General features: G+C 43.9%; 1 protein-coding gene and 1 non-coding gene across 11 annotated transcripts in view; one reads left to right on the forward strand and one right to left on the reverse strand.

The window, feature by feature from the left end:
* Positions 1 to 27,684, forward strand: part of CRACD (capping protein inhibiting regulator of actin dynamics) — a 280,222-nt gene that overhangs the window by 231,504 nt on the left and 21,034 nt on the right. For 3 of the 10 annotated variants that reach the window (XM_071093394.1, XM_071093396.1, XM_071093395.1), the window contains 2 exons: positions 16,357 to 16,492; positions 25,866 to 26,030. In XM_071093394.1, coding sequence (XP_070949495.1) covers positions 16,373 to 16,492; positions 25,866 to 26,030 — 285 coding nt within the window. In that variant the 5' untranslated portion in view covers positions 16,357 to 16,372. Of the gene's footprint in view, positions 1 to 16,356; positions 16,493 to 19,469; positions 19,492 to 23,486; positions 23,739 to 25,574; positions 25,768 to 25,865; positions 26,031 to 26,479; positions 26,781 to 27,156; positions 27,441 to 27,684 lie in introns of those variants that run through there. The other 7 variants (XM_011710722.3, XM_071093398.1, XM_071093399.1 and 4 more) reach the window with 7 other exon arrangements.
* Positions 6,793 to 6,897, reverse strand: LOC112423454 (U6 spliceosomal RNA). Its single transcript, XR_003013934.2, has one exon. It is a non-coding gene; the product is annotated as a U6 spliceosomal RNA (small nuclear RNA).

Genomic DNA, 27,684 nt, shown 5'->3' on the forward strand with positions numbered 1-27,684 from the left:
TCTGACCTGCTGGAAAAGGAAGAATCCACAGTTGGTGTCATGAGACATCATGTCACCAGTGAAATTATAGTGAAGTGCAGGTTCCCTGCTTATCCTTGTGTGCATTGATTCACCTGATCTTGCTGCTTTTCAGAGGATGAAGTCAGAAAGGACCTGTTATACTTGATTGTTTATCCTCTATCCTTAGGAACATGGAATGTGCTGAAATTGAATAGGGAATGGTGAAAAGGTGCAAATAAATAAATAAAATTAGGGATTTTATTTAAATAAAAATTAAATAAAAATTAGGGACTAAGCAGGAAAATCAACAGAGCTGAGCTGAAGAAGTCTAGAGAAAAAGAAGGTTGATGAATCAGTTATAGCAGGGGTCCCCAACCCCCAGGTGGTGAACCAGTACTGGTCTGTGGCCTGTTAGGAACCAGGCCGCACAGCAGGAGGTAAGTGGCAGGCAAGGGGGCGTTACTGCCTGAGCTCCACCTCCTATCAGCTCAGCAGCGGCATTAGATTCTCATGGGAGCATGAACCCTATTGTGAACTGTGCATGCGAGGGATCTAGGTGGCGTGCTTTTTATGAGAGTTTAATGCCTGATAATCTGAGGTGGAACAGTTTCATCCTGAAACCATCCTCCCACCCCCTGTCCATGAAAAAATTGTCTTCCACAAAACCGGTTCCTGGTGCTGAAAAGGTTGGGGACTGCTGAGGTATAGCGATTCTTAGAGATACAATATGTTGTAAATGCAGCAGAACAGGAGCTAGGGACCTCTCGGGAAGCCAGGTGTTTCACTCGAGAGCTGTGTGACCCTAACCTAGCTAGCCCCTTCATCTCCCAGGATTACTAGAAGGACAAAAATGCACATGACATTGTGCTATCTGCAATAAAGCACTTTAAAAAGCAGGTTAATATTAGTATTGAGATAAAGAGAATATTGATGACTACTATTTCCAGAGCATTAACCAGAGGAAAATTGATTCAAATGACAGCTACAGAGGTTTATGAAAAGATCTTTCTCCACATGGGGAAACGGAGTGGAATAAATAGCATGGAAGCCTGTGAAGTGGACTTTAGAGGCAAGTTAGAGGATCACTTGTCCTAGGTGCTATAGACACAGGACTGAACTTTACAGACTGCAGTAGATGACCCTCTGACTTCCAATTCTAAGATTCTCCCTTTGAGATTCCAAACTTTCCTCCTCTTCCTTGAATTTATATGACATACCCGGTTTCTTTTGTAATTAACAGATAATTTGGTACACTATAGCCTATCAAGTACCATATATTTTGATAGAATACCCAAGTTCTGGATGAGCCTCTAAGTCAGATAATCTGACTCCAGTCGCTTCCAGCAATTCTAGTTTGTTTGATGAGGGTATTTAATTGCTCTTTAACATTTCATTTGAATGAGACTCACGAATCTATTTAGGAAGAAAACTGCTGATCAATTGCAATTGCCCCTGTTGTCATGGAAACAAGCTGAAATGGGACTATAATTATATTTCCTTATTCCTGAAGTGAATCCCTAATCATTGCCATAGTAATTACCCAATATCTATGGTCCCAAATTACATGATTCTTGTCCAAAAAAGACAAAGGATAAGGAATAGGAGGGCTGGCCTGAGGCATGCATTCACTGTGCAGCTGCAGAAAGCCTTCTCCTTTTTTGGATGGGAAGAATTTCCCTCTGTAGGCTCGCACTCCACAGTTGGATGATGTCAGCAGGTCTTAGATTGTGCCCAGTGCTTAGAAGAGTGGCTCGAAAGCTGTATCAGGTAGGACGATTTCAGTTGTAACAGAAATCAGAACTACTAGCATCTTCAACAGGAATCAAGTGTATTGTCTGATGGACCAGAAAGTCTGGAAGACTTTCCAGGTTCCAAGGTTGGTTGATGAAATGGCCCAGCAACATCCCCAGGATCCAATCTGAGTCCCTTTTTCTCTGGCATCCTCGGGGAGTGGCCTCTTGTCCTCAGGTTTGTTCCCTCATGGTCACAAGATGACTGTCACAGTTCCAGGTGTCACAGGAGGATGACAAAGACCACGGACAGAAAGAAGGCAGTTCCTGTCTTGTATTATGGTGAATGCGGAGAACTTTCTCAGAAATGCCTCTGCCTACCAAACTTCCCCTTGCTTTTCATTGTTCCTTTCGCATAGACGCTATCTTTAGCAGATAGTGGCACCAGACAACAGAGCTTAAAATGGAGATTGCTCTTCCTGAGGCCTCTCTGCTCTCCTTAGCACTAAGTGCCTGGTGGGTGGGAGACGGAGTAGCATGGCTGCAGGGCTAACTTAGTTTGTTTTACTTTCCTTTGCAACCTCTCTCTCTGCTCTGACCTTCCAATGTGCTGAGCTCCAGGCCGCAGACCCAGCATACACCTCTGTCTCTTCTCTCCCCTTCCTCCAGATAGGTATGAGCATAGAGCACTGGGCCTGGGTGTCAGCATCCCAGGACCATGGGGTGTGACATCCTTTGCTCTCAGGCAGCAGCACATGCCACCAAGAAAGAAGGGCAGCCTCCTGGGGAGAAGTAGAGTCACAATACAGGGAGTTGTGCACGTGAGTCATCCGTCCAGGTGAGCTAGACTAGAAGAGAGAATCCAGACGCAGACCTAGAAGCATAGTGTGGTAGCTGTTTTTTGGTCACTTAGCCATTAGCATCCAGTTCCCCTTCTCGAGTCAAGGTGACCCCCTGAAAGCTCCTTCCCTTTTAGGGAGTCGTCTTTACCTTGCTGTGTATAGCTCTGATAGGACATAGTGCCTGCTTCCTAGGACAGAAATCAAAAGGATCAGATCTTCCACCTCCATTCCCACTGCAGCCTGGCATGAGCCTGCAACCCAGCCTGGCCAATCACATGTTCTCCCTTAGGACTTTGACTTGGCCGGTGAGTCAAAGATGTAAGGAACACAACTTCTAGGAAGAGTAGTTACCGGCTCACTCTGGCCTAATGGCGGCTGTGGCTCCTGATGCCTAGGCTCTAGAACTCTCCTACCTAACTCCAGTGTTTTTCCAAGCCTGCAGTCTGGCTTCTTTTGTTCTGTGAGCCTCCACTATACTTCTAGTACATTTTCTTTAGGTTGAGTAAGACAAAGTTTCTGTTGCCTACGGCTCAGAATGGTAACTGACACATGTAGACACCAGGAAACTAGATGTGAGAGAGAAGGTTTGAAATAGAAAGTAGGAAGCAAAGCCTGGAGCAGTTACCTGGTTTAAGTTGAAAAGAAGGCTCAAAAAGCCTTGAGAGAGGCTGAACAGCCTCCTGACTTGCCCACCCATTGGCTTCTTGGAGCTTTGTGAAGTGACCTCATGGAAAACAGCCATGATCTGAACATATTCTGCATTTTCCCATAACACATCTGCATCACACTTTCCATTACCTCGGTGACCTCTCTACAGAAAACCCACCTAGTAAACCAACTCACCCTACAGTAGTTATCATTTTCTCATCCATTGAAAATGTTTGGTGGGGCACAGCGGCTCACACCTGTGATACTAGCACTTTGGGAGGCTGAGGTGGGAGGATTCCTTGAGCCCAGGAGTTTCAGACCAGCCTGGTCAACATAGTAAGAACCCATCCTAAAGTGAAAAAAAAAAAAAAAAAGGCTGACAAATTTGATAATGAAAGCACTATGGGAAAAACAGATAATAGATGTGATCCCTGACCTCATGCCACACATAATACTGGGGTGGAGATAAGATGGTATCACTATTGTCAGTAAAATCACATTGGCCAGGCACGGTGTCTCACGCCTCTAATCCCAGCACTTTGGGATGCCGAGGCAGGTGGATCGCCTGAGGTTAGGAGTTCAAGACCAGCCTAACCAACATGGTGAAACCCCATCTCTACTAAAAATGTAAAAATTAGCCAGACGTGGTAGTGGGCACCTATAATCCCAGCTACTTGGGAGGCTGAAGCAGGAGAATTGCTTGAACCCAGAAGACGGAGGGTTGCAGTGAGCCGACACGGTGCCACTGCACTCCAGCCTGGGCTACAGAGTGAGATTCTGTCTCAAAAAAAAAAAAAAAAAAAAAAAAAAAAATCACATCTGTGTTTTGCTTTACAACATGCAAAGTACTTTTATGTTCTCTCTTGTTAACGTCTTGGTTACAGTAACCGTAACATCAAACAGTATGAGATTCATGCAAAGGGATTCCTGAGGGACAAAAGGGAGCAAGAAAAGGTGTATGGGGTTGATAAGGTTTGAGCTGGACCTCGAAATACGGTGTATTAGTCTGTTTTCACATTGATATAAAGAGACTGTGTGATTTATAAGGAAAAGAGGTTTAATGGACTCACAGTTCCACAAGCTTAACAGGAAGCATGGCTGGGAGGCCTCAGGAAGCTTACAGTCATGCTGAAAGGTGAAGGGGTAGCACACACATCTTACCATGGTAGAGCAGGAGAGACAAAGAGAGAAGGGGGAAGTGCCACACACTTTTCAACCATCATATCTTGTGAGAATGCACTCACTATCACAAGAACAGCATGACGGAATCCACCCCCATGATCCAGTCACCTCCCACCAGGCCGCCCCTCCAATTCAACATGAGATTTGGGCGGGGACACAAATCCAAACCACATCAGTGGCTAAGGACCGAATTGTGAGACTGGCACTGGGCAGTCCGTGCAGCAGAAGAGCCGATGCGGTAATAGAACCCAGTGATGGTATTTGAGGAACTGACAGGTCAGGTTTGCCTCTTGGGTGCTTGAAGTAGGGTGACATTAGATAATAACTTTTTTTTTAGGAGACAGTGTCTTGCTCTGTCACAAAGGCTGGAGTGCAGTGGTGAGATCACAGCTCACTGCAGCCTCAAACTCCTGAATTCAAGCAGTCCTCCCACCTCAGCCTCCTGAGTAGCTGGGACGACAGGCTACTCATGGTTTTTTTTATTTTTTATTTTTAGAGACAGGGTCTTGTAGTGTTGTTGCCCAGGCTGGTCTCAGACTCCTGGCCTCAAGCCATCCTCCTGCCTTGGTCTCCCAAAGCACTAGGATGATAGGTGTGAGCCACCATGCCCAGCACTGCTTACACCATTCTTCGTGTCTTACATATCATACATTTAATTCTAGTGAAAGCTCTGTGAGGTAGGGCCTATTATTATCCCCAGTTAACAGTTAAGGAAACTTCAACATAAAAAGTAATAATAAAAATAAAAGCTTCACCTGAGCAAAGGTTACAGTATGTGAGCCCTAACCATTGCTGCTGGCATGCTTATGAGCATAATCATCCTATCCATATACTATTCCATCAAATTGCGATGACCCATCCAGGCCTCCACTGAGTTTGCTAAGCTCTTGACAACTTTAAGCACAGAAATAGGCCCTTCAAAATGCCCTGTATTTTGATGTATTTGCTACCAAAGTGAGCCTGACAGTACTGTGTTATTTGTTCTATAACAGCCTTTTATTTTCTTTTATTTTTAGAGGCAGGGCCTTTGTCACCTAGGCTGGAGTGCAGTGACGTGATCATAACTCACTGCAGCCTCGGATTCCTGGGCTCAAGCAATCTGCCTGCTTCAGCCTCCTGAGTAGCAGGGACTGCAGATGTGCAGCACTATGCCTGGCTGAATTTCTTTTTTTTTTTCTTTTTTTTTAGATACAGAGTCTCACTCTGTTACCCAGGCTGGAGTGAAGTGGCACGATTTTGGCTCAGTGCAACCTCTGTCTCCCAGGTTCAAGGGATTCTTCTGTCTCAGCCTCCCGAGTAGCTGGGTTTACAGGCATGAACCACCACGCCCAGCTAATTTTTATTTTTTTAGTAGAGGGGGTTTCACCATCTTGGCCAGGGTGGTGTTGAACTCCTGACCTCAGGCGATCTGCCTACCTCGGCCTCCCACAGTGCTGGGATTATAGGCAAGAGTCACTGTGCCCAGTCAACCTGGCTAATTTTTTAAATTATTTTTTGTAGAGATGGGCTCTTGCCATGGTTCCCAGGCTGATCTTGAATTCCTGGGTTCAAACTATTCTCCCTGCTCAAAGCGTTGGGATTATAGCCATTATCCAGCATGCCTGGCCCTAAAGTAGTCGTTTGGAGCCTCTAGGTAGAATCTTGGAGTTAATTCATCTAACTCTGGGTAAATGAAAGGAAAGAGGAGGTGGAGTAAAGGAGAAACACCAATGTGTGTTTCCTGCTGTCTTTCTAAACCCATAATGAGTTAGATCAGAGGGCTTAAATGTTTTAAGATGTAGGTAGAACAGGACCCTGTAAACCTCTGTGAGTTTTTCTTAGTGCTAAATGCATCTTCCCTTAGAATTGACTCAACCTATTCAAAGCCTCTAGTCTGTAGCTAACAGTTCCTGGAGTGGGTTCATGATATTTGAACCTTCTTGGGTAGGAGTTGCATGGATGACACCCTAGGGGCTATTGTTCTGTGCATCAGGTACCAGGATCAGGTTTTCAAGAACTGACTTCAAAATTTCCCATGATTTTAGGCAAATGTCAAGGATTTTTCCTCTTTTCCTTTTTTCTCCTTCTTTTCTTAATTTCCTCCTCTTCTTCCTACCTTCCTTCTCCTACTCTTGTATTTTAAAAAAAATCCATTTTTATATCAGATTCAGAGAGTGCATGTATAGGTTTGTTACAAGGGTGTATTACATCATGCTGAGGTTTGAGCTTCATTTAATCCTGTCACTCAGATAGTGAACAAAGTACCCAATAGGCAATGTATCAGCTCTTGCCCCCCGCTCCCTCCCTCTCTCCTATTAGAGTCCCCAATGTCTGTTGTTCCCATCTTTATGTCTGTGTGTTCCCAAGACTTGGCTCCCACTTATAAGTGAGAACATGCGATATTTAATTTTCTGTTTCTGCATTAATTCACCTAATTGCATGTCATCCTTGGACAGGGACCATGATAATCTTCTCCATATCCAGTTCCAGTTTTAGTGTATGTGCTGCTGAAGTGCTCTACTCTTTCTCTTCCTCTTCCTCTTCCTCCTCCTCTTTTGTTTACTTCTTTGGTCTTATGAGGTCACTACTGATCTTTACAGATATTGACTGTTTAATTTGGGTGGAGGATATCAAGATGATGTAGATCTTCTATGTGGAATGGGTACTTACGGCACACCTATTTATCTTTCAGCCGTGTCTACACGTAGATATGAGTCACAAGGCTGCATTCCTGTGTTTTTAAAATCTTCATCAGCACACTCATGTTCATTGCAGTCCTACTTACAATAGCCAAAAAGGAGAAACAACCCAAATGCCCATTGACGGGTGAATGTATAAACATGATATATACGTACAATGGAATTTTCATTCTTAAAAAGGAAGGAAATTCTGACACATGCTACAATGTGGATGAACTTTCAAAACATTATGCTAAGTGAAATAAGCCAGGCACAAAAGGACAGATATCCTATGATTCCATTTAAAGGAAGTACCTGAAATAGTAAAATTCATAGAGACAGAAAGTACAATAGTAGTTGCCAGGCGCTGGGGAGAGGGGAGAATGGGAAGTTATTGTTGCATGGATATGAAGTTTCAATTTGGGATGAGGATAAAGTTCTAGAAGTTGATAGTGGTGATGCTTTCATTATAATATGAGTGTATTTAATGCCACTGAACTGTGTACTTAAAAAATGTTAAAATGCTAAATTTTATGTTATATGCATTTTATCATAATAAAATTTTGATCAATATTACATAAATATGAAAAAAATTATGGATGCTGGGATCCCACTTGGTATTGACAGATTTTGTGTTTAAGAATTAAAATTAGGCTGGGCATGGCGGTTCTCGCCTGTAATCCCAGCACTTTGGGAGGCCAAAGCAGGAGGATCGCTTGAGCCCAGGAGTTCAAGACCAACCTGGGCAACATGGCAAGATTTCATCTCTATGAAAAATTTAAAAACTTAGCCAGGCACAGTGGTGCATGCCTGTATTTCCAGCTACTTGGGAGGCTGAGGTGGGAGGAGCCCTTGAGCCTGGAGAGTGCCAGGCTGCAGTGAGCAGAGAGACCACTGCAACAGAATGCCTGGGCAACAGAATGCCTAAGCAACAGAATGGGACTCTATCTCAAAAACAAAACAAAGTAAAACTGGTATATCCTCTTTTATATAAGATTTGCAATTGTAGGTGAACTGGAACCCTCTTAATTAATGCTCCTTTCTTGTCGTGATCCAGCAGCCACCATTCGTATAATGTCTTTGTTCTCTAAGAAATCCAAACATCTGTAAACACTGTATTAAGCCCTGTCAACAGTGAGCCAGGAGCCTGAGTTCTGGTTTCTGTTTTGATTGAGTCTGTCTCTTCACTTTGCTGGGCCTCAGCTTCTCCATCCATAAAGACTTGGGTCTTGGACTCCATGAGCACAGAGGGGCCCTTTCTTCAGTGGCTGTTGGCTGTGTGAGGGCTGTCCCTGTCATCGCTGATACAGTACACTGCCTTTTGCTGCTGCCAGTTTACTCGTAGAGACTCACTAGAGATGTGAAGAGCAGCGCTCCAGGCCTCCAGACACAGGTGCAGAGAAATATTGGCAGGCAGAGTGGAATGTAGGCTCAGAATGGGTCTGTGAGCTCAGGATTTCCAGTCTTCTGCATGAAGTTTTACATTGTCTTTGAAGGATTTCTGAAAGTGAAAGCCCAGACAATGTTATCGGTTAAGGTTTTTGCAGTTTATCTTCTTCCTAATCTGAACTCTACCTCACTTATAAAATAATATAGCACAGAGTCCTGGGGATGAGAGTAACAAAGAAATAGAAAAGACAGGAGTTCTGTGGGATAATTGATGAATTCGTGTTGAGTTTGCAGAGACAGTGGGAGAGTCATTCCACTGTAGCTGGAGACACATGAGAAGAGCGTATTGGAGTGAGGCAGTTATTAAAGGTAAAGCCAGAAGAGCAACCTCAGGCTGTTCTCTCATCAATGTCTTTGGCAAGATAACTGCAGGAGGCAGTGAAGAGTAGAGGGCAAGTCCAAAAGCTGGTATCTTTGAGCTGATTAGAAACCCCTGATGAAATGTTTCGAAGCCCAACCTCTCTGTCAATACAAATAATATCAATGACAACAGCAAATCAGAACAGAAATGTAGAAATGACAGTTACAGCGTCTCAGCCATGCTCCTTTCTGTACATAGGAGAGCTGACTGCCTTCTAGAGCCCCAGGAACTTCTGCCGTTTGGACCTCCAATCCAAAAGGACTATTTTTCTGACCTCTGTAAGTCAGGGCTGTGATTCTTCTCTAGGCTTATGAAAACTGTTCCTCAGAGACCAGTGCTGTTCTGAACTTCCCAAGTGGGCCTTTCTTTCTCTCTTTGTAGAGTTGGCTTTTACCATGTGTGCTTTGCATTTGACTTCAAATCTTGTTTAAATTAAAATGATTGTTAAATGACTGTATTGACAATCCCCCAGTTCAAGGTTTAAAATCTGTGGGATTTTAGAGGTCTTTATAAGCAAGAGGCTGCTCTGTGTTCTCAGTAGCGGAAGAGAAGGTTCCCACCTGCAAGTCCATTTCCTATCATTTTAGCAGAGAGAGAGGGAGGGCAAGTTGCAGCATTGAGGCTGAAAGGCCCCTCTCTCGGTTCCCTCAAAAGGAAGCAGGGAGAGGTGGAGTTGGCCTGCTTCACAATCAACTGTGAAAGATCTTTAAATGTCAAGAGTGAAGAAGTACGATGAACTCTGCTAAGGTACAATTTGTGGTAAATTGCCCCTCCACCTCCCGATCATGTAATTTGCAGTTCCCAGCTGGTTAAGGACCATGGTTCCATCAAGCTCTGTGTTCATTAGAACATGGTTTCAAGCTGAGATCTCCACGCGTAGGCTGTTCAGTTTCAATTCCAACCCTGCCTCAGATTTTGGAACTTTGGGCAATAGTTTTACCCGCTTGTTGCCTCAGCTTCCCCTTCAGAGAACAGGAAATAATCTACATTGTAGAGTTGTTTGGAGCTGGAACTGGTAACCATGCTTACCAAAGATTTAGCATTAGATTTAATATTACACAAACTGCTGCCCTCTTTCTGCTGCTCTAACCGTATGACTGACGTACCTGCCCCCATTTTGCCTCCTACCATGATTGTAAACTTCTTGAGGCCCTTACCAGAAGCCAGGCAGATAATTAGTGCCATGCTTATACAGCCTGCAGAACCTCTTTTCTTTATAAATTACCCAGCCTCAGGTATTTCTCTGCAGTAACACAAAAATGACCTAATATAGAAAACTGGTACCAAAGAATGGAGCATTGCTATAAAGATACCTGAAAATGTCAAAACAGCCTTAGAACTGGGTAACAGGCAAAGGTTGGAAGAGTTTGGAGGGCTCAGGAGAAGACAAGAAGATGAGGGAAAGTTTGGAATTTCTTAGAGACTGGTTCAATACTTGTGACTAAAAATGCTGATAGTGATATGGACAGTGAAGGCCAGGCTAATGAGGTCTCAGATGGAAATAAGGAACTTACTGAGAACTGGAGCCAAGGTCTCCTTTGTTGTACTGTAGCAAATAACTTGGCTGCATTGTGTTCATTCCTTAGGGATCTGTGGTAGTTTGAACTCAAGAGTGGTGACTAAGGGTATCTGTTGAAAGAAATTTTTAAGCAGCAAAGCATTTAAGATGTGACCTGGCTGCTTCTAACAGTTTACATTCAGATATGCCAAGGAGGAGGACCTTAGGAAACAACCCAGGCTCTCAGTTGAGGCTGTGGGAGGACTACACCCTAGAAGTGTAGGCAAAACAGAAGTAGTCTGAGCCTTACAAAGATGGCTAACTAGCATGAATTAGCTCAGTCTTTGACTGGATTGAAGTGAAGTGCTTCTTTGCTGTTTGCAGCCTTCAAGAAGATCAGGTGAGTCCTCTCTGGAAGAAGAGAACCCAGCCTCTAAAATTTTTGAGGCATGATCTGTGAAGTTTAATTAAAAATTACCAGGCATCTAAGAAACAGACTACAAGAAAAACAAGATAATAGAAATAGACCTAAAGGTGACCTAGATGTTGGAGTCTCAGATAGACTTTCAAATAATTGTGATTAATATATTCAAGAATATAGTTTACAAGATGGAGAATTTCAGCAGATAACTTAATTAAACAATTAAATGGAAATTTGAGATCCAAAATATACTTCTGAAATTAAGAACTCAACAGATGGGTTTTAACAGCAGATTGGACTTAAAGAGAAAATTAGTGAGCTGGAAGCAGGTCCATAGAAATAATCCAGTCTGAATCATATTGAGTATAAAGATGGTAGCTACAATAATGAGAATAAAAGTTATGTGGCTTGTACTTAAAAGCATCTAACATGGGAGGATCAGAGAGAGATGAGAGGAAAAATGGGGCAGAAGCAATATTTGAGGGATAAAGGCTGAGAATTTTCCAAAGCTGATGAAAGACATCAAGCTACAGATTTAAGAAGCATTGTGTAACCCAAGCTGAATAAATTAAAAGAAGCTCACACCCTGCTACACCCACTGCTAAAAACCAAAGATAAAGAGGCTAATTTTAAAATCGGCTAGAAATGAAAGATAGCTGTATTAGTCTGCTCTTGCACTGCTGTAAAGAAATACCTGAGACTGGGTAATTTATAAAGAAAAGAGGTTTAATTGGCCATGATCCTGCAGGCTGTACAGAAAACATAGTGGTTTCTACTTCTAAGGAGGCCTCAAGAAGCTTCCAATCATGGCAGAAGGCAAAGAGGGAGTGAGGTGTTTCACACGGCAGGAGCAGGAGCAGGAGCAAGAGAGAGCAAGGCAGGAGGTGCTGCATGCTTTTTAACGACAAGATCTTGCAAGAACTCACTCACTACCATGAAAATAGCACCAAGGGGATTATGCTGAACCATTCATAAGAAATCCATCCCCATGATCCAGCCACCTCCCACCATTGGAGACTACAATTTGACATGAGATTTGTCAGGGCACAGATCCAAATCATATCAGTAGATCATGTGTCTTTTCAAAGACGCGGTAATACAAGCATATCTACAAAAATTCTATGCATCAGGTGTGGTGACTCATGCCTGTAATTCCAGCACTTTGGGAGGCCAAGGTGGGAGGATTGCTTAAGGCAGGAGTTCCAGACCAGCCTGGGAAAGATGGCAAGAACTCATCTCTACAAAAAATTTTAAAAGTAGCCAGGTATGCTGGCATGAGCCTGTAGTCCCAGCTACTTGGGAGACTGAGGCAGGAGGATCCCCTGAACCCAGGAGTTCAAGGTTGCCCAGGAGCTATGATTCAGCCACTGCACTCCAGCCTTGGTGACTGAGACCCTGTCGTACAAAAAAAAAAAAAAAATCAGCAGTCATGTTATTATAATTAATAAATAAATTTAGCAAAGTCTCTGGTTATAAGATCAGTGTACAAAAATAAGTTACATTTTATATCCACTAATTAAAAAATTAGAAAATAGAAATTTTAGTCTATACCATTTACAATAAATTCAGAAACACCAAATATATAAGAATAAACGTATCAAAATATGTGCAAGACCTCTATACAGAAAACTTCAACACATTTGTTAAGAGAAATTAAAGATGATATAAATACATGAGGAGTTAGCCATGTTCATGGATTACAAGATTCAATATTATAAAAACATCAGTTTAAAAATGTATAGATTTAATGCCATCTAAAAGCAATCTCAATATTATATTCATGTATGTGTATATGTATAAATTTATGTAGAGGCCAGGTGTATATGTATAAATTTATGTAGAGGCCAGGTATAGCGGCTCATGCTTGTAATCCCAGTACTTTGGGAGGCCAAGGTGGACAGATCACTTGAGACCAGGAGTTCAATACCAGCCTGGCCAACATGGCAAAACCCCATCTCTACCAAAAATACAAAATTTAACCAGGTGTGGTGATGGGCACCTGTAATCCCAGCTACTCAGGAGCTTGAGGCAGGAGAATTGCTTGAACTCAGAAGGTAGAGGTTACAGTAAGCTGAGATCGCGCCACTGCACTCCAGCCTGGGTCACAGAGTGAGATCTTGTCTCAAAAGTAAATAATAAAACCCAGAAAACGAAAGCTGAAAAACTTAAACTACTAGATATCAAGACTCCTTAAAAAGCTACAGCAATTAAGATAGTGTGTTATTGGTATAAAAACAGATAAGTAAAAAAAAGTAAAAACAAAACAACAGCAACAAAAAACAGACAAGTAGACCAATGGAACAGAGGCCAGACAAAATTACAATATAGACAGTTACTTAATTTATAGCAAATTGCTCATTGTCTTCAAACCTTAGTTTCCGTGTCCAAAAAATACCCTTACTAACAGTGCCTACCACATAAGTTTTAAATATTACATATCAAAAAGATTCTGATATTATGTTAAAGAGGTTAGCATATATGCAAGGTACATTGCAAGTGTTCAATAAAATTTAGCTAGGATAAATATTACCACTGTGACCACCACTATTATAATTACTACTACTGCTATTATTACTCTTCATTTTCTCGATTTTTCAATATGATCATCTGGAAATGAGTAATGGATGGATATCAGATCTTTGCTGGCAACAGGAATGTTTGGAGTTCAACACCAAAGAGCAGGAGAGTGCCAATTCTTAACCTATGTAGAAAAAATAATGGGATCAGTGGGATAAACTTCATGACTCAGTCAAGGTTGACTTAGAAACTGGAATGGAACTTAGCCTAGCACTGCTGTATTCTGTACACAAAACTGCGAGAAATTAGTAAATATATATATATGCTCTTTGCAAAAATACAGTGTAGAAATGAAGTCATTTACCCCTTCTCTCAACTGAGTCATAACCAGCAGTCTGAAAAAGAAGTTTAAACAGAGAATATTCAGAAGTTCAATTCCACAACTTCGAATGAAAAGCATATTTCCTAACATTTTTAGGTGAACTTGGAAGCTCAGTTTGTGACATAGGTCCCAGATTTTCTGAGGACAGGGAGATCATAACATATTAATCTCCCGGCATGTTTCCTAAAAGAGTGCCTCATATTTCATAAAGGGAATTGCTGCTATATGGTGCCCTGGGTTATTTAGCTGAAGACTTATGCCTTATTCTAGTTATTTAGTATCTTCAACCCTCTCATAGTCCAGCCCCCATGGCATCTGCACCATGTTCCTCTCCCATACCCTGTGTCACTCATGGGTGGCAATACTATAAGACCGTGTACCACTTTAAAATATGGCAGCTGGCTGGCATGGGATTATTCTCAGCAGATCTGAGTTCAGTTTCTCACTCTATTCCTTCAATTTGCATGTCTTTATATGTTATTTACTTGCTGAGTTTCATCTGTCACAAGATGGTGATGATGGGGATTAAATGAGATAATGAAAGTAAAACTCCACACAGTTTTTTGTTTTTTTTTTTTTTTGAGATGGAGTCTCGCTCTGTCACCCGGGCTGGAGTGCAGTGGCCGGATCTCAGCTCACTGCAAGCTCCGCCTCCCAGGTTTACGCCATTCTCCTGCCTCAGCCTCCCGAGTAGCTGGGATTACAGGCGCCCGCCACCTCGCCCGGCTAGGTTTTTTTTGTATTTTTTAGTAGAGACGGGGTTTCACTGTGTTAGCCAGGATGGTCTCGATCTCCTGACCTCGTGATCCGCCTGTCTCGGCCTCCCAAAGTGCTGGGATTACAGGCACACAGTTTTTTTTTTAAATCAAAGTAAGGGTTGATGTTTATAATAATTATTATTATTGCGTAAGATCACATAGCCGGGAGGCTCACATCCAAGTCTTTTGTTTGTAAACCTCGCACACTTTTCCACCATCCTGCCTGTAATTTAGCAAACTAGATTATAAAATTTGGTAATTAGTGTTCCCAACTGGGTCTAGACTTGGGCAGATAACAAATACGGCTGCCCCAGGACCTTGCCCACTGCAATCTGTAGTTCAGTTCATAGGCACTGCTGGGAACACCTGCCCCCAGTGCTGACTGTTCTCTCATGCACTTGGTCACTGAGAAAACCCCAGTAGGGGCCCCTTTCTGGGGAGGGGAAGGAGGAGGATGTGCTCTCTCTCCCTTCCAAGTGCTGCCTGTATTGCCTGGCATTGTGCCTGCCTTGGTGCTCTTCCTGCCCCTGTGAGGAGCTGGCAGCCTCAGTGTGTACTCTTTCCCAGAGATAAGTTAGTTTCCAAGATCAAGTAAGGAACAGTTTGCTTCTGCTGCTTCCTCTTTGTGCATTTCTTTTTTTTTTCTTTTTTTTTTTTTGAGACGGAGTCTCGCTCTGTCTCATCTAGGCTGGAGTGCAGTGGCGTGATGTTGGCTCACTGCAATCTTCACCTCCCGGGTTCAAGCAGTTCTCCCATCTGAGTCTCCCAAGTAGCTGGGATTACAGGTGCCCGCCACCACACCTGGCTAATTTTTTTTTTTTTAGTAGAGATGGGGTTTCACCATATTGGCCAGGCTGGTCTCGAACTCCGGACCTCAGGTGATCTGCCTGCCTCTACCTCCCAAAGTGCTGGGCTTGGCATGAGCCACTGTGCCTGGCCGTCTTTGTGCATTTCACACGGCTTATACCTCATTGTCAGGTAGAAGTCCAGACTTCCTCTAAGTCCAGCCCTTCAACTAAAAAGTGTTTTAGCTGGGCTTAGTGGCTCATGCCTATAATCCCAATGCTTTGTGAGGAAGCCAAGAGTTCAAAACCAGCCTGGGCAACATAGCAAGACCCCATCCCTACAAAAAATAATATAAATTAGCTGGATGTGGGAGCAGATGCCTGTATTCCTAGCTACTCTGCAGGATCCCCTGAGCCCAGGAGTTTGAGGCTACATTGAGCCATGATCACATCACTGCACTCCAGTCTGGGCAACAGAACAAAATCTTGTCTCTAAAAATATAAATAAATAAAAATAAAAATATAAAAAGTTTTTGTTGGATACCAGCCACCTATAGGTGTTCCATATATGCAAAGCCTATCAGAAGGGCCCTAACACAAATGTCTCCCATTTTCTCGAAATTTCTAAAGCATTTATTGTCTCTATCAACAATTCTCTAGTCCTCTTCCAAAGTCTTTGTTTGGGATGTGTACATCTTTCTTCCAGTTTGGTTGTCATCTGAAAGTAAGAAATCCTTGCCTCTTACTTCTAGACTTGCATGTTACTTAATAAATTCTGGTTGGCAAGACTTACTGGGACAAAACTGATAGTGACAGCTCAGTTGGAGAAAGGCTCTTCCAATTAAAAGTTCTGCAGTGCCTTCTGTCTTGGATCCTATACAAATAAGTAACTGTCTTTGTGTTCTCATGGTGAATGGCTCTGAACCAGGGCTGTATAAGAGATGGGGACCCTTTCGTCTACCCAGCTCCTTGGCCGACCCCCAGCTGAAAGGGACACAATGCTGGAAGTGCTTGCTGAATGAGACTGAGAATGTGGGTGGAGTCCCTCCAATCAGGAATAATGGAAAACTGAGTTGCCAAAAGAAATTGTATCCTAATAAAATGAAGCACATGATTTACATTCCAGGTCCTTCAACTATTCTATGGGAACCCGGGCATTTTCCCATGACAGTATTTTTATCCCTGATGGGGGAGCAGAAAGTGAGCAGACAGTTCAAGCAATGTCACAGGACAACATCTTGGGCAAAGTCAAAACTCTTCAGGTAAGACAGCTTGAGAGTGGAAGGTACGAGCCATAGGAGGGGCCCAGCTATGGAGGGAAGTGGGAAAAGTCCCGAGCTTGGCCTTAAGTAATGGATTGGGAGGTCCAGAGGTCACTCCTGGTGAGAATTACTGCTTTCTTGAATTCAACTCTATTCTCTGGAAACCTCCTGCCCACCTGCGAGACCTACACTATCGCCATTGCAGCCACGTGCATGACACACCCTCTCCTTTTCTTTGAAAGTGTTCCCTCCATTTTACTGGACATGAAAATAAGTAGCCAAGAGAAGCTGCAGGACTTGGGGCCAGGCATGGTGGCTGAGGCCTGTAATCCCAGCACTTTGGGAGGCCGAGGCGGGTGGATCACTTGAGGCCAGGAGTTCAAGAGCAGCCTGGGCAACATGGCGAAACACTGTGTCTACTAAAACTGCAAATATTAGCTGGATGTGATGGCACACACCTGTAATCCCAGCTACAAGGGGGGCTGAGGCAGGAGAATCGCTTGAATCCGGGAGGCAAAGGTGGTAGTGAGCCGAGATCATGCCACTGCACTCCAACCTGGGTGACAGAGCAAGACTCTCTCCCACAGAACAACAACAACAACAACAACAAAGCTACAGGACTTGGATGACAGGAAGAGTTCCTAACCATTAAGCATTGCCCATAATCCCTGGATCAGGGCTGACTGTCGACTGAGAGTATGCACAACACATATCCACTTTCCGAGTCTCTATAATTGGACAGTGAATGACATGACTATTTTTCTGCTGTGTTTGTAAATCTCACCACCCTGAGCCACCTTGTCTCAGAAGAAAATCACAAAGCTCTTAAGCCACCTTTCAGTTCACTCTGCAGAGTGGGGCAGTTTTCCTACTTAAAATCAACTCTGGTGGTACCTCCGTAACCATGAAAATATAATAAATAATTCTTCACCAAATGTGATTGAAATGGCAGGTCATACAGGAAAAGCAAGAAGAGCAATGCCCTTAGAGCCTGACTATGAGGTCCGCCTAGTGGCTTGGCAGATAGAATTCTCTCATCTGGCCAGACACTGTGGCTCACTCCAGTAATTCCAGCACTTTGGGAGGCCGAGGTGGGTAGACTGCTTGAGCTCAGGAGTTCGAGACCAGCCTGGGCAACATGGTGAAACCACATCTCTACCGAAAATACAAAAGTTAGCCAGGCATGGTGGTGCATGCCTGTAGTCCCAGTTTCTCAGGAGGCTGAGGTGGGAGGATGGCTTGAGCCTGGGAGGCAGAGGTTGCAGTAAACTGAGATCATACCACTGCATGCCAGCCTGGGTGATAGAGTGAAAGCTTGTCCAAAAAAAAAAAATTCTCTTACCCAAGATAGATGCCCAAGCAAGCACTTCTCTGAGGTTCTCCAGCTAGCTGCTTGGAGGCTCTCCAGGTTATGAGCAGAGGGCTCTGGGCTGCTGGTTTCCACCTGTCTGTAAGTCTACAATACTGAGTCAATAAATGAATCAATGAACAAGAAAAAAAAAAGGAAAAGAGAACAGCTGCCCTCAGTAGCTACTGATATACTGACGCACTTTACTCAGTAGAGATCAGCAGAAGATTGAGACCATCCTGGCTAACACAGTGAAACCCTGTCTCTACTAAAAATGCAAAAAAGTAGGTGGGTCTGGTGGCACGCACCTGTAATCCTGGGAGGCTGAGGCAGGAGAATCGCTTGAACCCGGGAGGCGGAGGTTGCAGTGAGCCAAGATGGCGACACTGCACTCCAGCCTGGAGACGGAGAGACTTCGTCTCAAACAAACAAACAAAAATTTATTTCTGAGGTGTTCTTGTTTCTATGGAGCATGAGCTGTGTATTTTGTGATATTTTGTGGAAATTGTGTCTGGTCACATATTCCACATAACACCCAGCTAAATGTGTAGCCTGTGGCAGATGGGGAAGTAGCTAAGAGACCCTGGAATGACACCCGACTTGCCTAGATCTTGATGCCTGCTGCCATAGTCCTGCCCTCAGGGCCAACCCCAGGCATGTCCTTCAAATCTTAGGATTCCTAACCGGCTTCCATTCTTGGTTCTAGCTGGCTGTGCTCTTACACTTTTTATAGAAAAAGCGCTTCTTATAGGTCAAAGATGCCCTTAGAGCCTGACTATGAGGTCTGCCTAGTGGCTTGGCAGATAGAATTCTCTCACCTGGCCAGGCACGGTGGCGCACTCCGGTAATCCCAGCACTTTGGGAGACTTCTTATAGGTCGAAGAAGAGGGAAGGATGATGATGGCCAAAGAAAACCTTGACCCCCCTCCTCCTTACCTTTCCTTCTTCAAGTCTTTTGATTCTTGCAATATTATTCCTAAGAAGTTGTGAACCTCTGTTTCATCGTATCCTCCTTCTAAGAGGAATGACTTACAGATTTCAGTTCACAAAACAGCTGTTAAAAGGATTTTACGAGAGCTTTTTAGGAGTTGTTAAAAAATCAGATTAAAATCTCTTGTCTTTGGTGATATCTGATCTGTCACATCACACCACATGCCACTGCCATGCCAAGAAGTGGATTTAGTGTTGTGAAAAAGTGTACTATATAATTCTGCAGTGTTGGAAAGATAGAAACTCAATAAAAATATGTGAGTGCCTGGTATTTCTGTTAACAGTAAGGCATGATTTTAAATAATCTGATGTCATAATTAATAAAATGTAAAATGACTAACTTCCCCAAAGTGACACTTGTGTAAACACAGGAAGAAAAATGTGAGTAAAGCAGAATAACTATTTAATTCGTGTGCGCTCATTTTGACAATATCTATTCGTATGAGGTCTGCCTAGTTTTGCTTCTGCTGCATGGATTCACAAGCTTCCTTTCATCTCTGTAGTTATATTTTTGAAAACATAAAAGGCTTTGTTTGCTCTTTGAGGAGGGAAATGGGGATCATAGGAAATGTGATTTTTTTTGGCGTGACCTGAGATATAACTGTATCATCCCCAAAAAGATTGTGCTTTATTTTTCAGTCGACTAAGCAGTATGTTCCTGGTAAGTCGTAGAAATGGTAGTAACTTTATGAACTTGCATGAATGCTTTGCATTTTTCCATGACAACATGATGCTGGTATTGATGCTTAGTAAGCAGCCTAAGAGACTGCCCCCTTGTAGATGCCAGCATGGAATGAGAGAATTGAGTTGTGTCTGAGGCATGTATATTTTTATGTCTGGAATTGTCTTTGTGTATGTGTATATGTTTATTTTTAAAAAGAGAGAAGTAATGGAAAACACCTATTTGACAGTATATGTCCTGGCAAGCTGATTAGCCACCATTATGGAGACATTCTTCTGAGATGAGATGTCTACTGGAATGCCTTTTTTCTCTGTGGCTTAAGAAACTTCCCAGCCCTTGCAGCCCCTAGAGACCCACGGAAGGGTGTCTGTAATGCCTGCATTTGGAAAGGTTGCCCTCTAGTGCCTGCACATTGTTGGCTCACCGAGAACTGTCTTAGGTTGCAGGTTGGTATCTCTCCACGGAATACAAAATACAGTATAAACCAGCCTCCCCTTTCCTGAGTAACGTGAATCTACCATCTACCACAATTTCTGTGGCAGATTTAAAAGAAAAATCACTATTTAAAAGAAAAATCACCATTTGTTTCTAAATATAAAAATAATGCACGTGCATAGTGAAAACAAATTTTTATATATAGGGCGGTTGTAGGGACAAAACCAACAATGGTGTCCTTTGTGAGGACTCTGTACATAAAAGAGTTGCTCTGTGGCCAGCAGTATGAGTACCATCTGAATGAGTGACAGAATGCGGTGAAATACAAAGCCAGCCCCACCTGGCTTTGGGTGAACTCATTCAACCTCTCTGGCACTTTCTCCTCCTGAAAACTAAGGGGCATGCACACAAGGGCTGATCTGAGGGCCCCTCCTGCTTTTAAGATCTGCTATCTCTATAAAATCACCATTGACCTGCTGTAGCACAGAGCGGCTTCAGAAGCTTTGCACTTCGTTGCATTTCAGCTACAATGACCTTGACATTCCCTACAGCTGCCCACCAGCACGGATCAGGGAGGCTGCCTGTTTGTGTAAGATCAGACCAGGCTGTGAGGTATGTACCAACTGGTGATAAAACTCAGGGGTACCACAGTCTAAGGCTGCAGGTAATTGTTAGGATTATACCACACCTTTGTCAGGAAATGCTTAGTCTGTTTGTACCATGGATTATCTGGTGTGGGAGGGAACACCTGCATCCTGAGTAGCTTGTATCTCCCACCGAGCCAGATTTCACTTACAAATACCAAAGTCATACATTCGGGGATTTTGACACCTTACTGCAGCTGTCAAGGACACAAAGAATAAACACCCACTCTTGGCCACTTCTTCCTAGAGCCGGATGTCTGTAACTCCGTATGCTTTTTCTTTTTCTTTTTTTTATTATTCATTTTAACAATGGAGATACCTGGAGTTTGTTCAAAAAGACAGCAAATTTATTTTTTTTTTTCTGCTTTGCTCTTTAGACATAGTCTGAAGGATAGGAAAATCTAGACGCTGGCAGAGAGCTGCAGAATATGATGTGCTCGGCATTTCCACATTGTAGGAATAAGCCTTATAAATATGGATGTGCATTCCTGTAACGTCATTCTGCAGCATTCCACATTACAACAAAATGGTCCAATTTGAATGAATAAAATATAGTTCTTGTAGCTCACATTCCAGTCTCAACAGTAACTCCATTCATAGCCACCAGCAACATGGAGCATCAATTGAGGCACAAGTGTCCACTCTCCCTTCTGCTTATACTTCCTGTGTGTATAAAGGAGCCTGGGGGCTGGGCGTGGTGGCTCACGCCTGTAATCCCAGCACTCTGGGAGGTCGAGGTGAGTGGATCACTTGAGGCCAGGAGTTCAAGACCAGCTGGCCAGCATGGTGAAACCCTATCTCTATTAAAAATACAAAAATTAGCCGGGTGTGGTGGCACGTGCCTGTAATCCCAGCTACTCGGGGAGACTGAGGCAGGAGAATCGCTTGAACCCTGGAGGTGGAGGTTGCAGTGAGCCAAGATCGTGTGGGTAACAGAGCGAGACTCCATCGCAAGAAGAAAAAAAAGAAAAGAAGAAGGAACCTGGGGATATATGTATATTTAAAGATGGGAGGAGTGATAGTTTATCTCTCTGAAAACTTAAAGGCCAGCTTATCTTAACAGTCTGGTTTTCAGTGATTATTTCATAGTTCCTCTCATGACAATGCCTGAGTAGTGGGCAGAATTAAAGTAACAAAAAAGACACATTTATCCACATAGTCAACTCACATGACACCTGAGATTGCCAAATAGGTGTGGGCAGTAAACTTCATTGTTGATATAATAAAGCACACAAAATGTCCTAACAGCCGGTCTCCTCCGAGTTGGCTGAAGGAAGCATTCAGAAGAGGTACCACAGGGAGAGCCTGTAGGGGTGAGGCCTTGGCCTTGAGTACCTGAGGATTGCGCACCATGCCTCAGATCCTGAGTCCTGCCCTGGCCTGGGTCCACTGTCTCATCCCAGATGACTGTAGGGCAGTCCTTCGTCTGGACATAGAAACTGTAGCCCTCCTCTTCATCACGGCCACCATTCCCCTCTTTCATCTCAGTTTCTCTTCCTAAGTTCCCCAGCCATCAGCCTGAGTTTGTTTTCTCTGGGGGGATTTCAAGTCAGCTTCTTTACTAAGATGCACACTTTCATTCTGAAAGGCAACAGCATGATGCTGATTTTGCCAGGATGAACATATCTGTGACATACATGATAGATACACATTCTGCTTCCCTCCCTCCCTCTGTCTTTTCTCCCTCTGCCCTCCCCTGCCAACGTCCCCCAACTGTTGTAACTGCAGCTGGTCTGCTCTTCCTGGGCCCTGCTCCCTCTTCTTCCCTATGCATTTTCTCTGTTCCCTGTCCCTTCTTCTCGATTTGCCGCTTTAATTCTCAACTTCACTTCCTAACATTACTCTTTTCATTTCTCTGCTTTGTACCAGGCACCTTCTTTTTCCTGCTCTTATTCCATTTTTTTTTTCTTACCATGTTCTCTTTTCTATTTGTAGATATAATAGTTACTCCATCTTTGGACATTATTTCAATTCAGACTGAACTGAAATACATTTTGCCTTATTCTTTTTTTGTCTCTTAAGCATCAGGATGGACCAACAGGAGTATTATAAAAAGGGCCCTAATGAAGTAAAACAGGCCAGGTGCAATGGCTCATGCCTGTAATGCCAGCACTTTGGGAGGCTGAGGCAGGAGGATTGCTTGAGTCCAGGAGCTCCAGACCAGCCTGAGCAACATAGCAAGACCCCACCCAACTCTACAAAAATTTTAAAAATTAGTCGGGCATGGTGGTATGCACCTGTAGTCCTACCTATTTAGGAGGCTGAGGTGGGAGGATTCCTTGAGCCCAGGAGTTTGAGGCTGCAGTGAGCTATGATGGCACTACTGCACTTTAGCCTGGGCAACAGAAGGAGACCCCAACTCTAAAAAATTAAAATTTAATTTAAAAAATTTAAAATGAAGTAAAGTTTAAGAGAGAGAGAGAGAGAGAGAGAGTGTGTGTGTGTGTGTGTGTGTGTGTGTGTGTGTGTGTGTGTATAGAGAGAGAGAGAGAGAGAGAGAGTGATGATGGCAAAAATCCTAACTAAATGGTATTAGAGTGTTAGGCCAGGTCCTCCTTGGAAGTTCATTATCCTTTCCAGCTGGGTGCAGTGGCTCATACCTGTAATCCCAGCACTTTAGGAGCCTAATGCAGGAGCATCACTTGAGCGCAGGAGTTTGAGACAAGCCTGGGCATCATGGTGAGACCCCGTCTCTACAAAAAAATCTGAAAATTAGCTGGAGAGAAACAGAAGAAAGACATTCTGAAGCAGTGAAGCAGTTCACAATCACCACAAGCAGGTTCTCCAGCATTAGGTATGGTGGTCGATGTGTGTGGTCCTAGCTACTTGGGAGGCTAAGGCAGGAGGATCACTTGAGCCCAGGAGATCGAGGCTGCAGTGAGCTGTGATCATGCCACTGCACTCTAGCCTGTGTGTCAGAATGAGACCCTGTCTCTCTCACACACACACACACACACACACATAAAATATCCTTTCCACTCTAAGCACAAGAAATGTCCTCATCTCAGCATTGGTAAAAAGCAGACCCCCCCAACAGGAGATGTCTCAGTCTAAGGGGATTTAGAACAGTTTCCAGTTTTTGGCCAACATTCCTAGAGAAGGCTGGACTGGGCGGACACAGGAACCATTCCCACCTCTTCTGCACAGGTCCCCACCCCCTTTCCCAAGGCTGCAGGGTGAGACGGGCCTGTTACCTTGTTACTCCATGTCCTCTTGTCTAACTCCATCCATCGGCTGTTCTAACTGTGCCTGTTTATTGATTTGTTTAGAATAGATACTACTTGCTGCTTTCTGTTGGACTTGTTTTTAGAAGATACCCTTTTCAGCCTTTTCCTCCCCACAACCCTTCCAGGCTGCTGACGCTGTACTTCCCTTGCTGAACTTGGCTTTTCATGTGTGCTCCTTTCCTGTGAGGCTGGGAGAGCCAGGCTCAGGCTGAAATACCAGCAGACCCAATATAAGCCCTTGCCTGGCTGTGCTCCTGACTTGGCATGCTGGGGTCTCCAGGGGGCATGTGGAGGGGACCCTTGGACTCATCTCTGTTATATCTCTGCAGTCTCACTTCCCACTGTGCAAGGCTGAGGGGGAGCTGGGCAAAGGTGGGTGGATTTGGTACCACTGAGTTCAAAGGGAGAGAAGACATTTCCTTCAAGGGATTCTTCCACCAGGGAACATCAGTGAAGTATTGGAAATACTCTGTCTCTTTATTTCTGCCCCTGGAAGAAAGAAGTGCAGTGTCAAAGTTATGAGCACCAGTGGAGTGCAATGAAAACAACACTGAATGTTATTTTTAAAAGACCTGAGTTCAGATTCCTTTTGAGCCACTCATTCTTTCCATAAGCTTGGGCCAGTCACCTCTCTCCACTGGGCCTCAGACCTTTTTGCAAAGTGAGGGGTTTGGAGTAGGTGATTGCTATGGCTTTTTGCAGCTCTGTGGGATTAAATATTAGCCAGATTAGAGATAAATATCAGGCTAGGCACGGTGGCTCACGCCTGTAATCCCAGCACTTTGGGAGGCCAAGGTGTGGGGATTGCTTGAGACCAGGAGTTTGAGACGAGCCTGGGCAACTTGTTGAAACCCTATCTCTACAAAAAATACAAAAGTTAGCTGGCCGTGGTGGTGCATGCCTGTAGTCCCAGCTACTTGGAAGGCTGAGGTAGGAGGATCACCTGAGCATGGGAGAATCATCTGAGCCTGGGAATTCAAGGTTGCAATGAGCCGAAATTTGGCCACTGCACTCCAGCCTGGGCAACAGAGCGAGACCCTGTCTCAAACAAACAAACAGAGAAAGATGAACATTTCAGAAAATATATTTTTTGAGGAATATAATGACTATGAAACCTAAGGACCTAGGTCTTAGAGCAGTGGTTCTCAGCTGGGGGCAATTTTACGCCCCAGGGGACTTTGGGCAACTTCTGGAGACATTTTTGCTTTTCTAATCTGGCCTTCCTCTACTTGCAAATACTATTTAATCCTTTCTACCCTATTTTCCCCTCCCTTCTCCCCGTCCTTTTAGCCAGCACTCACCAGTAATCAGTCCCTCTCTGGCTTTTCCCCACTTGGTTCCTCTATCCCCTTTGTCACGGTTAGGTGGCCACAGCAAGGCAAAGAGGACGTCCAGATTGTTCCTATCCTTTACAGGGTTTTAGTATTGATCATGGAAAGACTTGCTGGCTCTGGGGCCTTCTTTGCCTTGGCAGTGACCCATTGTGGCAGAATGCAATGCTCTGGTTTGGGGTCTCAAGCTAAGGGCTGGCGAGGAAGGCTGCAGAAGTATAAATCTTCAAAGTGAATATGTCCCAAAGGGGCTGGAGAGTTGCACCAACCTTTAGGGTCTTGATTTCCCTCACTGGTTCTTACATTTCATGTAACTATTTTCTATACATTTTTTTTTTTGCACTTTTAAAAGACTTTTTATATAAATGAATTTATAGGCTAATCAAAAATGTTTGTCATAACGTATATCCCAACTTTTGGTTCAGAAAATGTGGCCACCATGCCCACTGGGAAATGTTGGGATCTCCATGAAAGAGGTGGCTGGATGAGAAAGCTCATGGCTTGAAGGTGGGAAAGAAAAAAAAAAAGAAAAGAAAGTGGAAAACAAATTAACTTATTACAGGATGGCATCGTGGTTTCCTGGCATGGAGTTGAGTCTAGAAATCAGTCGTGCACAAGGTATGCCTCAGGGCTCACTAGATATGCTGGAGAACCTGGTTGTGGTGATTGTGAACTGCTTCACTGCTTCAGAATGTCTTTCTTCTGTTTCTCTCCAGCAACAGTTGAGCAAGAATATCAAGTTTGGGCAGCGGCCACCCAATGCCATTCCCATGAAGAAGGCAAACAGTGGAGAGGCTAGCTTAGAAGAGGATCTGTTCCTGACCAGTCCCATGGAAATTGTGACTCAGCAGGACATCATCCTCTCAGACCCTGAGAACAAGGTAAGTCTCCTCCAGGGAGTTACTTGATTGATTGCTCATAAACCAGGGCAGGATATTGGGCCTCCAGTAACCCTGGGGTCTGCGGTGGGGGAATTAGAGGGAGGATCTTTTCTGATGAGTGCCTCAGGGCTCAAGGGCACTTCCTGGTAGGTGTCCTGACCTGTAGCCAGCAATGAGGATGGGGAGAAAGAGGAGACATGCTCTTTGCAGGCGGTCTTCCCAGTATCTTTCACTTACGCTTCAAGGCTTATGCCTACCTCTTCTGGGAAGCTGTACCTGGCCTCACCACAAGCTGTACTATCTTCTCATGCCTTCACTGTGTGTCTTCACCATTTTTTACATGTCTGTACTCCCTATCTATGTCCATGTAACTGTTTTCTCTCCATCTCTAAACATGGGATTCCTTGAGAACAAACTGGGTCTGACATATCTATGTCTCCCTAGGACTGAGCCACTGCCTGCTTTGCAGCACTGCATAATTATTTGTCCAACTGGACTAATTTAAAGGGAAATGAAAAAAGAAATGCGTAGGGGCTCCATGAGACAGAAGACATCAAACAGGCCAACTTGAAGAGTACCTGGCCTGGAAAGAAAGTCACACTGCAGCACCATCCTGTCTAAATTTGATCTCTTGACACTTTGAGCATATCCTGAAATGAGAGTTCTTCCAAAGCAGCAGAAAAGATGCCCTTAGACCTCTTAGGGAAAAAGAAGCAAAGTCCAACCAGTAGTGAGTCAGGAATTCTCTAGGTGAGGCACTGGGGTTTCACTTTAAATAAATAAATAAACAAATAAATAAATAAAGCATTCTCTAGGCTTTGCCCATCAGGACCCCTGGGATTTTGCTGGGCGTTATTAAAATGGGCATGCCTCAGAAGAAATCATGCATTATCAACTCATGCGTCATAAGAGTAGTGAGAAAGATGAGTGATTTGCAGAGGCGAGTGAGGAGGGAATGTGAAAAAGGACATTCTTCCCCTGTTGCCCATTGTGACACCTGGCACCCATGCATTGACACCCTTTGTGTGGTAGGTCAAGCAGGGATGGGCCCATCTCTCCCAGCAGGTCTAAAATTGCTCTTCCCAACCTCTCCAGTGCTAGGCAGCAGCAACAGCCATCGCCTTGGTGCAGGGGTATCCTGAGGTCTGAAGCAAATGTCCTCACAGTTATTGATGAGCTCATAAGTGCTAGGCACTGTGGCCTAGGGGATTGTTTGTTCAGCAGGCACTGTCTCAGATATGGGTGTTACAGAGGTGAACAAGATTCTACAAGGGGCTCCCCACCTCTGTAGTTTACACCCTAATGAGAGGGTGTAACAAACAACAAACAAGTCAACAAATATATAAATATAATCATTTCAGATCAAGAAAAATGCTGGGTGCACAGAAAATAAAACAGGGTAATGGAAAAGTGAGTAACTTGGTGGTGGAGAGGTCTCTTATTTGGATGAGGAGTATAGCAGGACCCTGGTGGGGGCAAGGAGGGAGGGTAGAGCGAGGTGCCAAGCCGGACTGTATAGACCATGGGAAAAGGGTAAATTCTATTTTGAAGATAATATGAAGCCTTTGAGTCATTTTAAGCAGAGCAGAGACATAATCTGATTTGTATTTTCTGAAGGTCCTTCTAAGTGTGGTGTGGAGAATGGATGGAGGTA

Source organism: Macaca nemestrina, chromosome 3, assembly GCF_043159975.1.
Source record: "Macaca nemestrina isolate mMacNem1 chromosome 3, mMacNem.hap1, whole genome shotgun sequence".
NCBI lineage: Eukaryota > Metazoa > Chordata > Mammalia > Primates > Cercopithecidae > Macaca > Macaca nemestrina.